General features: G+C 35.4%; 1 protein-coding gene across 1 annotated transcript in view; it reads right to left on the minus strand.

The window, feature by feature from the left end:
* The window catches only part of LOC106875323 (probable serine/threonine-protein kinase drkC), a 136013-nt gene that overhangs the window by 68562 nt on the left and 53635 nt on the right, over positions 1-13816 (minus strand). The window contains exon 7 of the mRNA XM_014923410.2: positions 7072-7239. Within this exon, the coding sequence (XP_014778896.1) occupies positions 7072-7239 (168 nt within the window). The remainder of the gene's footprint in view (positions 1-7071; positions 7240-13816) is intronic.

The raw sequence follows: 13816 nt of genomic DNA on the forward strand, positions 1-13816 counted from the left end.
TGTGTGTGTGTGTGTGTGTGTGTGTGTGTGTGTGTGTGTGTGTGTGTGTGTAATGACTAAAACAATGATCTATAGACGAAATATAATTGTGTGTTCGTGTACGTGTATATATATGTGCATATATGTGTGTGTGTCTGTAAATGTATAAACGCATACATGCGTGTGTGTGTGCGTGTTTATGTATACATGCATACGTATACACACATTCAGATACATCCTTTTGTCTTACAAAGATACGCAAAGCGTATGTATGGTTACATAAATATAATTAAAAATGAAAATTGTGTACATTAAAATTAGTTACATTTCATTCGGCAATTCTGATAGAGTTTAATTAAACATATAGAAAAAAATCTATGCTTAACATTACATGCAAAACATATATAAAAAAAAAGCAGAAAACAATTTAGTCATGCAAGCTTAATCATAAACAACACTAGTGATGTCTAACTTACAGTTAGAAATAAGTACGATCTAAATTACATCCTAATTAACCAAGATAATTCAGAAATATTATCAAACATTTTTACTTATAATTTATTTATTTATTATTTTCATCCGTTTGTATTGTCTTTTGTTTCGTTTTTATCCTTTTTTGCTAGTGTTGATTCTGATGTTCAGATTTTTTAGTTTGTTTTTATTAATATTTCCCCGCCTATTCTTTGATTTTATTCTCGTTGGATTCGTTACTGTGAACATATCATCTGTTAAATTATCTTTGTAATTGTATTGTTATTGCGTTGTTTTATTCTTCATTAAATTCGCTTTCATTTGTTTGATTTCGTTTCCATTATACCGTACACGAGATCAGTAATTAATTATATTATATCTATGTTATTCTACGTCTTGTATGTGTGTTGCGATGTTTTACGTGTTAAACATATGTTTTAGACGTTCTCAATTGATGTAATCGCACTAAATATGGTTGATTGGTACATTCGTTAGCGTAACAGGGAAAATACTTTGGGATGTTTGTTCCGCCATTTTAAATTCTGACTTGAAGCCAAGTTGCGATCACATACATGCTAGACTCAATAAAATATATCATCAGTTGATATAACCGACCGATACACCTCCAAAATATCTAGCCTTATAGAAAACAATACAGACAACAGTCTACACCAGTGGTAACAATATATTATACAAATTAATCTCTTGAAATTATCTCTCAATCACCTATATATTCTTTCATTTTTTGTTCCAGTCAGTAGATTGGGCAAGGCTTTCAATGGTTTAGCCTATTAATTCGATCCAAATTGTTGTTTTAAGTCCGTTGCTTATCCCATAATACTATTTTGATAAGCTGCTACGTTATAGGGATATAAAAATAATTCAACTTTAGTTGTAAAGCGGTGACAGATGACCAGAAAAGCATCGCGCATACACACTTGCTGTCTCAATTTATATGTACACTGACCACATCAACAGATGAAGAAACCGGAAGCAATTTAGTTACTCTTGTATTCTCGGGGTATATATTCTACATTCACATTGACAGAAAAGACATTTAAGTTCACCAGGTGGCTTGTTGCAGCGGTTAAAAGAAGCAACGCTTTGTTCGAAATAGTGTCTGGTTCCCTTCTACAGCTGGACGAAAATATTTGGAAAAGGCTCTTAACCACATCTATTTATTTAAACACAAAATCTAAAGATTAAACATTGTGTAACTCTTGGAAAACTTTAGGCGTGTAGGAGATTTAATCACCAAAGGCATTTCCTCCCGGAAGTACCAGATGATTTTTTGCAAGCTTTAAATCCTTGTGTTGTTTTTTCGACTCAGGAAATAAAAATATCTAGTAGATATGATCTTCTATAAAAGTGGAGTTTCATCAAACCTCTAGACGTGCTCCAGCAACTTTTTTCCCAGTTGCTAACGAAATTTGGAGCAGCATTTGTATAAAAAATGGAAGTTTTATTGGTCATTTTTATCGTCTTTTGTTGTGCAAAGTTCAAACCTTTGAAACCAGCCTTTAATAACAAGAAAACGTTTTTCATCTTGTCGGAGGTTGGCATCTGAAAACTGTCCTACAATATATTCAAGTCTTTTATTTTTTCCATAATTTCTCTTGTGCTAATTGGTGCCAGGATTCGAGACTAATCATCGATTCATACGCCCAACAACCGTCACGTTTGAAGTATCCAATTAGATGAGTGAAAAATGGGGGACCGAGATGTAGGCTGACTAATTTGTTGGGCATTTTTCTCTATTGTTACGTATTGTTTTTACTGTAGACTTTGCAAACGTTAACGTTTAATGCGGTTGATTTCTTTCTCTCACATCAAACCTTTTTTAAGAGTCAAGCTTGATAGCCAGTGCAATCCTTTTATGGTTACTTTATGTATTACGTCCTTCAGCTCCATTTGATGTTTTCTTTCTAGACATCTTGAACTGTAGGTAAAGCCAATAGCGAGGCTTTCAACAATATATAGCAAGATATAGCAAGAGGAAAGTACTGTTCGTGAGAGTAAAACATTTTTATATTCCTATGGATATAAGAATGGAATGAGAAAGGTGAGGTTGGAGGAAGTACTACATTATTACAGTTAGTTGAAGGGTTACCAGGTTCATAGCCACTTCGCTATTTGCGCCTTTGGAGTTGAGCCATAAATATCTACACTTTACGAACACATGCACTGAAAAAAATATTTGATTTGCCATAAAGCATATGTAGTACCAGACGTTGCTACCATATCGACGTTATTATTGGTCTGAAATTTTTGCCAGCCATTTAGAGGAAGGGAAAAATCGATCACACCAACTCCAGTGTTCAGCTGCTACTTATTTTAATCGACCTAGAATGGATGAAAGAAAATGTCCTTGGAAATTGGTCAACCAAAATTTCGTGGGTTTGTAGTAACTGTGGTATTGATTGTATTGGTTTTCGTGTTCCTAGTAGTGTTTGTAATGGTGAGAGTATCTTTGATGATGATTATGGTGGTCAACTTTTACGTGTTACTTGTATTACTCCTCATTGACACACACACCTATGCTTTTCCGGGGTCATTCCATTCATTTTATAAAATGACCTTACATAACAAATTATCAACTGTGATCGTTTTTAGTTTAGTTAGTGTTGCTTATATTGTTGTTGTAAGGGTTGTTCACGAATGTGTTGGAGTGTTTGGAATGATGGTCGTTGTATAGGCGTTGGTGTTGATGCTCTTTGTGTGGGTGTTGATCGCAGATATTTGTGATGATGAATGTTGATGTGTGTGTGGGCGTGTAGTGAAACATAGAAATTGATGGAGAGACAGATAGACAGACAGACAGATAGATGGATAATCATTGTAATACCACAGAATTTACACAAACGCACATATATACACGCCTGAAAAGGGCCCATTTTGCTTGGAAAGAAATGTAGCTTTCAAATTCTGGAAATTTGAATATCAGGTATAATATATAATTTCCTGAATTGTGAAATTCCATAATCCCAAGTAGCCATAACGCTGGTGACGAGAGTATACCCAACACACACACACACACGCGCGCACAGACTAACGTACACCTACACATATAGATATATATCTACACACATATGCTTTTATATATATTGTTGCCATCATAAGAATTAATAAATATTCCAGAGAACATGGTTTTCGAAGCACGTAAATCTAAATAAAAGCATGTAAATATTTGACTGAAGAAGCCTTTCCGATACAAAATTCGATGGCTGCCTATAGAGCATGAACCTACGTCTTTAGACATGAACATAAGTTGACATCAAAATTATAAATGATAGATTAGTTAAGTTAATGTTGTCTGATCTTATATCAAGAATAATTTTATATTGAATGGAAACCTTTTAAGCAATTTGGTGCACAATTTTTAGATATTAATGAAGCTGTACATTATAAGACATGTTTGTTCATAAATATCTGTGTATACCTATACGTGTTTTAAGGCTTCATAATTCTAGAATCAGATATTTCTCTTGAATGTACATTCTTAGAAATCACTTATTAGAAATGTCATTTTAATTAAGGCCTCATTTACTACGACAAGCTATTCGTTAGGAGTCAAAGCTTATAGAGAAAACAGATGACATACAAGTCATAGATATGTTAAATTAATTTTTCTCAAATAGAATGCATTATTTATTTATCGTTATCATGTTCTTTATGTCATTTCATGTTCTAAATTTATATCAAAGTTAGCTGCATGATATACTCCCAGATTAGTATGTACAGTCATCCATATTTAAGAATGTTTTACTGTATTTTGCAAAATTTAAACAGATAAGAGCCATATTATTTATATGTACTTCCAAGCATGTGAGATTAATATAACTGGTGTTACACTGGAAACTTTTTTGTGGCCGAAAGGGCCAGTAGGAGAAATTCGAAATCTGCTGGCCCCGTCAATAGAGGGTGTGATATTTTGGTATTTCGTATTGCGAACTTTTCTTCAACGTTAACTTGCCTCAACATAAGACGAATTAATTAACATTTTATAGCTACATTAAATTATTTCCAGGAAATCATATTTATATGTGTAATGGCCTCCATTACAGATGGGATTTTTTGTTGATTGAAATAGTACTGTAACTCACTGTATTAGATATGCTATTGTCAATTCAATTAACCTTGTGAAAACTATGCACTTATGTATTGCTTAAAGGGTGCAGATATGGGAGAAAATTTAAAGCATTGATTAGATTAATGATCGGGCCAGAGGATCTCTACACAGGTGATACAAGGTGGTCCCAAAAGGTTCTACGACTAGTTATGTTTAATTAAAAAAATAATTTATTTACCTAAGTTTAATATCATCTCCTTCGAAATATTCATCGTGCGCAGCGGTATACCGGTCCCAGCATTCCTGCCAATTTTGGAATCCAGACTGGAAGTCGATTTTTGTAAGCGAATCGAGGACCTTCTGCGATTCGCCCTGGATTTCTACAAAGGTGTTAAAACGGCAACATTTGAGCTGCGGAAGAGACAGAAACCCGCAGGTGCTAAATCTGGCGAGTAGGGCGGGTGTGGAAGCGATGCCATGTTTTCAGTGAGAAACTCACAAGTGATGAGAGCTCGGTGGCAGGATGCATTGTCGTCGTGAACAATCCAGTTTTCGCGCTCCACAGACCCGGTCGCTTTCATAAAATGTCCTCCCTCAAACACTTCAAAATGTCGCAGTTAAACTCTCGATTGGCAGTTTGTTCTTATCTACTCATCTTATGCGCCCTTTTAAAGCCTAGCCAGGCTCATGGGCCCGGTTTCTATGGCGTATCCCCCCCCCCTCAGCTGGACGGGACGCCAGTCCAACGCAGGCTTAGCGGCATTTCGTCTGTGTTTACGATCTGTGTTCAAATTTCGCCGAGGTCGACTTTGCCTTTCAGCCTTTTGGGGTTGATAAATTAAGTATAAGTGAAACACTGGGGGCAAATTTCAGGCCTTGTGCTTTTTGTAGAAAGAATTAAGCATAAGAGACAGAGTTGAAAATGTTGTCGATGATTCTTCTGCTCCGGCTCCGTATGTCGTAAGTTCAAATCAAGACCTGTTTAACTATGCTTTTCAACGCTCCATCATAATTAACCGCTGGACATTTTACTGTCTTGAGTCCGAGACCTCACATGGCAGGCAACATGGTTTCCATGGCGTATAAGTGACCGAATTCACAGAACTCCATCCCTGAACAGGACACCAGTCTTTCGCTGAGTAGACTGAAACAACCTGAGTTGATGTTGAAGCGTTTTGCTCAAGAACACAAAGCACCGGCTTGTTCCGGAATCGAAACCATGATCTTTGAACAAACACCCTTACCACTAGGCCACACGTCTTCAGTTTTTAATCACTCCAGGGAAGTGGCGGGGGTCTATAAAATAGAGTACAGGTAACGTACTGAGTCCGATATCATGACCACAAAGTAGAGCATTGTGCCTATGTTAGAAATATTTATTAAGGCGTTGATGTAGAAGTAGATGGCTTTAGTGACTGATATTTACATAAAATTTTCATATCGCTCTTGGATTGTCTATTTAATTCATTGTTTCTTGTAGAGTAGGTTACTTGTTTTATACGATCTTAATCTTCGTGTTTTTGCTATGAGTCACTGATACTTTGGTGTGTTAGCAATGCTATATATCAGTGTTAGTGGCAGGATGCGAACTTACAGCGCTCTAAATTAATAGTAATAATGATTTGGCTCTCTGTGATATTTCGTCTCATAATCTATTTCAGATTATATAGTATTTTGGTAGTCTTCTCTTGTTTCTCAAAGTAATAATCAAACTGTAATTAATTATGTGCAAATAGCGAAGAGGGGCAACGATCAGTAGACAATGAAGTCAGGCAAAATTATATTTAGTATATTAGCTTCCAACATCTACATTGCATTTCACCACTAAATTCGATAAAACGTCAAATATAAATGTATGAAAATCCAATGAATTTAACCCCTATGGTTATTAGACGTGTTTCAGTATAAAATATCAAAATTTAAAGCAAAATCTAAACAAAAACGAATTTTCTTTTACCACGGAGTTTATCGGAGTAAAAGGAGATTAATATCAGATAGGAAGTATCTGATAATCGATTGAAATTTATTTTTTAAAATCTTTTTTGATTTCTTTGGAGTTTTCGTATTTCGTTTTCGATATCATAAATGCGAAATGTTTTTATAAACCTAAATTTGTATTTATATTTTCTCATACAATTGTAATACTAATTAAAATTTCACTAGTGTTTTCCCTCTCTTTTCTTTCTCTCTCTCTCTCTCTCTCTCTCTCTCTTTCTCTCGTTCGATCTTTCTGTCCACCATTGATTATTTATTGACATACTTTTCCACTCCATATATATTATTTGTTGAAATAACTTCCCGACATTTCTTCATTCCCATTTCCATACATATCTCATCTCACCACCGTTCTCTGCTTCTCATATTTGGATTACAAAAATATATCAGTTTTATCTTTTTGAAGATTCAAAATATCCGCCTTCTCAAAAAAAAAAAAAAGAAAAAAAAAACGAAAAAGAGAAAATTATCTAAAGAAGCTTAAATCAAAATTCAATTTGGGTTATACAAAAACTAAATGAGTAAATGAAAACGCTTATAAAATCAAATATATTTACTTGGAAGTTTTTGGTAAAAATTAATTGACGATGAACTGTGGCAGAGCCCGACAATGAGAACAATAACCATCAACAAGGCAATTCCACCTACTATTAAACCAGTCAGCAAGCCATCCTTTTCGCTGGATGCGGATACGGCCTTCTCCGTTACGTTTGTTGATATAAGGACTGCAAAATAAAGGAAAGGACATCTTGAATACAAAAAGAAGACATATATTAATGCTTTCGAATTTTGGCACATGTCCCGCAATTATGGGGGAGGGGCTATGTCGATTTAATTGACCCCAGTGTCCAACTAGTACTTATTTCATCGACTCGGAAAAGTCGAAAGGCAAAGTCAACCTTAGGGGTGTTTGAACTCAGAAAGTAGAGGCGGCTGAAATACCGCTACGCATTTTGTTCGGCATTCTCATGATTTTTCCAGCTCATTGCCTTAAGAAGACATAATAATGTCATGAGTATATAATGTAGTAAGTGTTGTGATGCTGGTACAACACAGGAAATATTTTGGTTCACTCAGGAAATTTCCACAATAAGGCCCAGTCCGTATTGAATTGTGGTGTCATGTGTGTCTCAATGAATCCTTGAGCCATGCCCACGGAAGGTAAGCTTCTGCAAAGGCCTCCTGTGCTGGACAGGTCAATGGATAGGTGATAGACTATTATGAACCACTTCTGCCAAGAAATATAGATGGGTTTGCATAAGTCTGGATACCCATACCTAGAAAAGCAAAGTTACTGAAGCATTTCATATGTTAATTGAAGAACTTGAAACATTCAGTTAACACATGAAAAATAGTCAGAAACTCGGGAATTTTGTAAGACAGAACTTGTCAACTTTATCTTTGGTTCTTTTGAGGCTTAAAATAATGTACCAGTCAAATCTTAGCTTCTAGGAATTGACCAACCTCTTCCCTTAAAATAGCTGGCCTTGCGCCAAAATTAGAAAAAATATATACAGTAATCACTCGCCATTTCGCGGTTCACCTATCGCGCTCTCAGTACGTCACGGATTTTTCTGGCTAATATATGTAACTTTATATCGCGGACTCCTCTGCGACCGATAGGTATTTATATTTTATTAGATTTTAATCATTTCTGTCGTAAAATTTAATTAATAAATAAGAACCACAGTAGAGTGCTGCACTGTATAACACATTAATTAAAATATATTAAAACGAAGTAAGTAGTGTACCGTAGATGAGTAAACATAGATTGGCATACACTGCATGGAAAATGCAACAGGGGAGGCGAGTGTGTAGTGTTGTTTTGCATTTATAATAAAATAAATATATACAAATTATAAAATAACTTTATAAATATATACATTAATATTTCTGCTTTGCGGATTTTCACTTATCGCGGGGTTTTTTGGAACGTAAAACCCGCGTTAGAGGAGGGGTTGCTGCATATTTTAGGGCGGCGATCTAGGAGAACGGTTAGCACGCCGGTCAAGATGTTTTACAGGATTTCATGTATTTAATGTTCTGTGTTCAAATTTCACCGAAGTTTATTTTGTCTCTCATTCTTTCCGAATCGATGATATAAGTACCAACCAAGTACTGCAGTCGATGTACAGGACTTCTTCCTCTGCTCAAAAATTCTCGCTTTGTGCTAAAATTTGAAACCATTGGAGTTGAAATTCCGCCAAGGTCGACTTTGCCTTTCACCATTCGGGGTCGATAAAAATGTACCATTTGAGTACTGCCCCGTCCCTCCCCCAAATTTCAGGCGTTGTGTCTTTAGTTGAACGGATTATTATAAGCAGGTGAACTGTTAGGATGCAGGACGAAATGCTTAGTGACATTTCGGTTGTCTTTACTTTCTGAGTTCAAATTCCGCGAAGGTCGACTTTGCATTTCTTACTTTCGGAGTCGATGAAATAACTACCAGTTGAGTACTTGGATCGATGTAAACGCGCAACCCCCTTTCACATAATTTCAGACCATTAGACAGGATTATTTCTCCACAACTTTTCATGCTTGTATAAAATAAATATCGAATTATTTATAAATGAAATTAATTTTTGTATCATTTTAGGAAAATTTAGCTGGTATTTCTAGCAGGTTGTATGCCGGCATAGAGGTTCACTTATAGCATCGTACTCTACATAGAATAAATAAAGTCATAAATAAGTCATATCATAATCTCATGGCTACCGTTCTAGCTTTCTATTAAAATGCAAGAACAATTGTTTCGTTTAATCCATCGCTTGATTTTACTATTAATATATATATATATTTTACTATCTCACTATTTCTCACATTACAATTAAGTCAATTCTGAAACAAATTCAATTATGTATATTCTTATGCTGGTTTTCTTTTCTTAATCCGCATAGGATTTATAATCACAGATAATCTAACTTTTTTTTCCGCTTAATATAATTCAACAAATGAGCTTATATCCAATTATGATATTTTATGTAATTTTCACTTTTGTTTCTGAAGACAAAACGAAGCTACAACAAAAGTAACCAATGTTTGTTTAACAATTTTCATTTGAACTGCACGCTTTGTTCCCGGCTATAGAATGGATTAAGCGGATTCAGTAAAAACAAATATACATGTGTGAGAGTGTATATGTGCATGTATGTATATATAAACACTCACACACACACGTACATGCGCATGGGAAACTGTGTATGTATATATGTGCGTACGTGTATGTGTATATATATATTTCTGGCCTTCTATCTATTGTAGAAAATATTATTATTATCATTATTATTTTATTTTTAAGGTACTAAGCAGAAAATATCATAGCTGTGGTGCACAAAATCCTTAGCGTAACTTATTCAGGTTTTTCATGTTCTTAGTTCAAATCCTGCCGAGATTCACTTTGCATTTCTGGGTCGAGAAAACTAAATACCAGTCAGATACTGCGACCGATATATTCGATTATACCCACTTCTCCAAAATTTAAGGCATTGAGTTTTCTGGAGAAGGTGCCAAACTGGCAGAATCGTTACCACCTTGAACAAAATTCTTAGCGACATCCCTTTGCATTCTGAGTTCAAATTTCAGCAAGCTTGATTTTGCCGCTCATTTCTTGGGGTTTCATGAAATAAGTACCAGTACAGGTGACGATGTAATCGACTAGTCACCTACCACAGAATTTTAGGCTTTTTTACTATTGTAGAAAGAATTACCATTATTGTTGTTGCTGCTGTGTGAAGAATTGTCGCTTCATAGTTGGGGATATTCTGATCACGATGGTAAGGGCGTGAGTTCGATTCCCGATGACAACTTATGTCTTTGAGCAAGACACTTTATTTCACGTTGCTCCATCTGTGTGCCTCCAGTAGAAATCATTATTATTACGCTCTTCTAGGTGACATAGAATAAACATTGAATTATATACGAAAGGAATTTAAGTTCAAGATTATTCATCTTCTTCCAGACGATATAATTGAATATGTGTGTATAGAACAAATATAATCAATTGAAATTTCTGAGGGCAATTATGATCCGATGATAGGAATATGTAATAAACGAAATTGAATGTCAGATTACATAAAATGATAAATAAGTTTTTCTCATTCCCTTGTTACATTGTTGTACACGTGCGTCAAATATACGATTTTCGCATTGACGCAAAACTGTGAATGCGATGATATTTCCAATAGAATATCCTGAATTAACAGAATTGCCTACTGAATCTATATGTATTGGGCGTTGACATGGCAATGTGGTAAGACGCTTGCTTCTCAGCCACATGGTTCCGGGTTCAGTCGTACTGCGTAACAACGTTGGCAGGTGTCTTCTACTATAGGATCGGGATGACCGAGGTCTTGTGAGTGGATTTGGTAGACGGCAACTGAAAGAAGGTCATCGTATATGCGCGCGTCTGTGTTTGTCTCACTACCACTGTTTGACAACCAGTGTTGGTGTGTTTACGTCCCCGTAGCTTAGCATTGTTCGGTAAAAGATAACCATAGAATAAGCACTCGGTCTTTAAACAAGAAATGAGGTGAATTCATTCGACTAAAAGATTCTTCAGGGTGGTGCACCATGGTGGCCGCAGTCTAATGCCCGAAACAAGTAAAAGATGATATCATAGAAGGGTTCATTGAGAAGTTTAGGCCCTCTATTTTAGCCTCTGTATCGAATCCAATACTCTTGAGAGTTTCTAACATACATACAATTCTAATGATGATGAGGGGTGTTAGTCGATTAAACCAACACCAGTACTTTACTCTATGAACCAGGAGAGTTTAAAAACACTGATGCTTCCGGTGAGATTTACACAGTGATTGTAAAGACCTAGAAGAATTACTAAAGGGCATTTTTAACGGACTCTCTATCAATTCTGCCAATCGATTGAAGGCTGTCGATGTCTTGCAAACACTTCACACATGGAAGTGCTACCAGTCGAGAACTCCGCATCCCGGAAGCCAGCAAGTGTATGGGGTCATCAGGAGAGAAGGCGCGCTGTTTCAGGGCCTACCTCTCGACGGCATCAATGAGCACCGGCCCACCTCACTGATATGAGGCCCCGGTTGCTAGATCAACTGGTTATTAAAAACAAAGCTCAATATTTCTCTAGCCATCGCTCATTGTCACTTTTTAACCAAATCCAAAACACAATGTTATACGAGACGTATGATCATCGAATAGACTATCATTTGACTGATGCTCCATCTCACTGCTTTCTAAGATCAAAACCTTGTCGAGGTCAACTTTTGTTAGCGGAGTTCAGTCTTGTACTGGGTTCGAACTTTCGCTTTCTCACAGCATATATTCGCGGAGATCAATCCTGCACGTGGTCACCATTAGATTCCAACTGTCCACCACACACCACACATAATATGTCATGAATTCTCGCAATCCTCATCAGGTGTTATATTGGTTACGAAAATTTACTATATTTTCTATAATACAATTATTGCTATCTAAGATTTCAGTATCTATAACTTGAGTAAAACGACATTACACTTTGTCATTCCCGGAAAGATAAAATATTTCACGATAACTACATGTAATTTACCCATCCAAACAAAATAATATTTCTTATTATCTGACGTTACAAGATGAGAATCGTACAGAAGAAGAAAGAGTTCTCACCGAGATGAGATTGTTGTTCGATTCGTATTTAAAGTTGTATGGCTACACGTATATCCTCCTAACAAGATGAAAGGTATGAGTGAAACATCAAAGAACTACTTCTCGGTTCTTCTCTAAACGTACGGTTTTGTAGCTAAGTATGAAATCAATAATATAATAGAGTCAACCTACCAAACTAGAAGGAATTTCTAACATGCAAAAGCATATTAATTGATTTTCAGTAGGTTCAAAGACATGCAAATTTAAAGGAGATTTGAATTCAATTAAATTCTATCTTATCGACCACAAACTTTGGGGAGGAAAATCTATATCATTCCTATTTGATCTTGAAACATAAAGAGATATTAAAACTTAGTAACTTTTTTCTCTATCACTTGCTTTACCGATTCTACTATTCCCCGCCCAGATGTTTTGTAACAAAAATGGATATTACTTAAGAAATTAGTAACGTACATTGGACTCCCTCTTCCGATATTCAGCGCATAATACTAACTTGATCCCTTGTTAGCTATATCTCTACACGCTCTTTACTCACTGCTGCTAAGCTTGGTAACTATATCCACGAAATTTCTCACTCATTATTTACGTTGCTTATTTTATACTAAAAAATTCATATTTTTCAATGCTACATATTTCTTCTAAGAAACATGAATTAATTCATGACAGCTGGAGTAACAGGAAATCAACGCCATTTATTTAAGAGATATAATTGAATACAATAAACTTCCTCTAATCGGATACTACCAGGACAGAGAGTTAACTGAATTGCCGGTTAACTGAATTTTCTAGATACCTCACCCAGAATATAGTAGAAATGAGAGAAATAAGGAAGAAATAAAAGCATAATTCGAGTAACAAATCCGGTGTATTAACGTAATAAAAATATAGGTATTCTAAGTAGAGTAAAATAAAACACTTTACTGTTCTTTGAGAACAAAAGATTTACTTTAGATACAGCGAAAACGTTCTTTTCATGACAATCACTTAACGGAAATTAACAAAGTTCTCGTGGCTCTCATTAACGGACACGTTCCTTCCTTTTCGTTTCTGGGTGTCGTTTATTTAACAGTTTTGTTTATTTCAATACCGTGTATAAGACGATGTTATTGTACTGCAATAAATTTTCCCCACTGTTTTCTTAGTTCTTCCATATCACACCACAAACTACTTGGAAGAACATTGCCTTAAGTAATATCATTGCCACAATAATTCATTTGACAAACAAGTCTATTATCTGACTTCATTGTTTGAATTTTCACGGAATAATTTCATATTTATCAACCGTATTGATCTTCCGGATATCACCTTCATTATATTTTATCTCATATGATACAATGACTAGTAGATATCCATTTCTGTAACATTGAGCAACCTATTTTCTGAATAATGGCTTTCAAATGTTTGAAGGCATATTATTTTCATAGCTATACTATAAGGAAAATGGCGCGTCGTGCAATAGATGCACAGTTTCTTAAACTATTATTAGATTGAACTGAAGTAAATTAGATTTACATAGAATCCTAAATGCATGGTTGTCTTGGTGTAGAAGGATTTAATCCTGAGTCAGAGTTCTTAGTATAAAGTGATCTAGTTCGAAAATATAAATATTAAGTATAGAACTACACCCAAACTGTTATTACTTAACTCTCTAAAGAACATCACATAAATTGGTAAATATAT

This window comes from Octopus bimaculoides, chromosome 12 (genome assembly GCF_001194135.2).
Source record: "Octopus bimaculoides isolate UCB-OBI-ISO-001 chromosome 12, ASM119413v2, whole genome shotgun sequence".
NCBI lineage: Eukaryota > Metazoa > Mollusca > Cephalopoda > Octopoda > Octopodidae > Octopus > Octopus bimaculoides.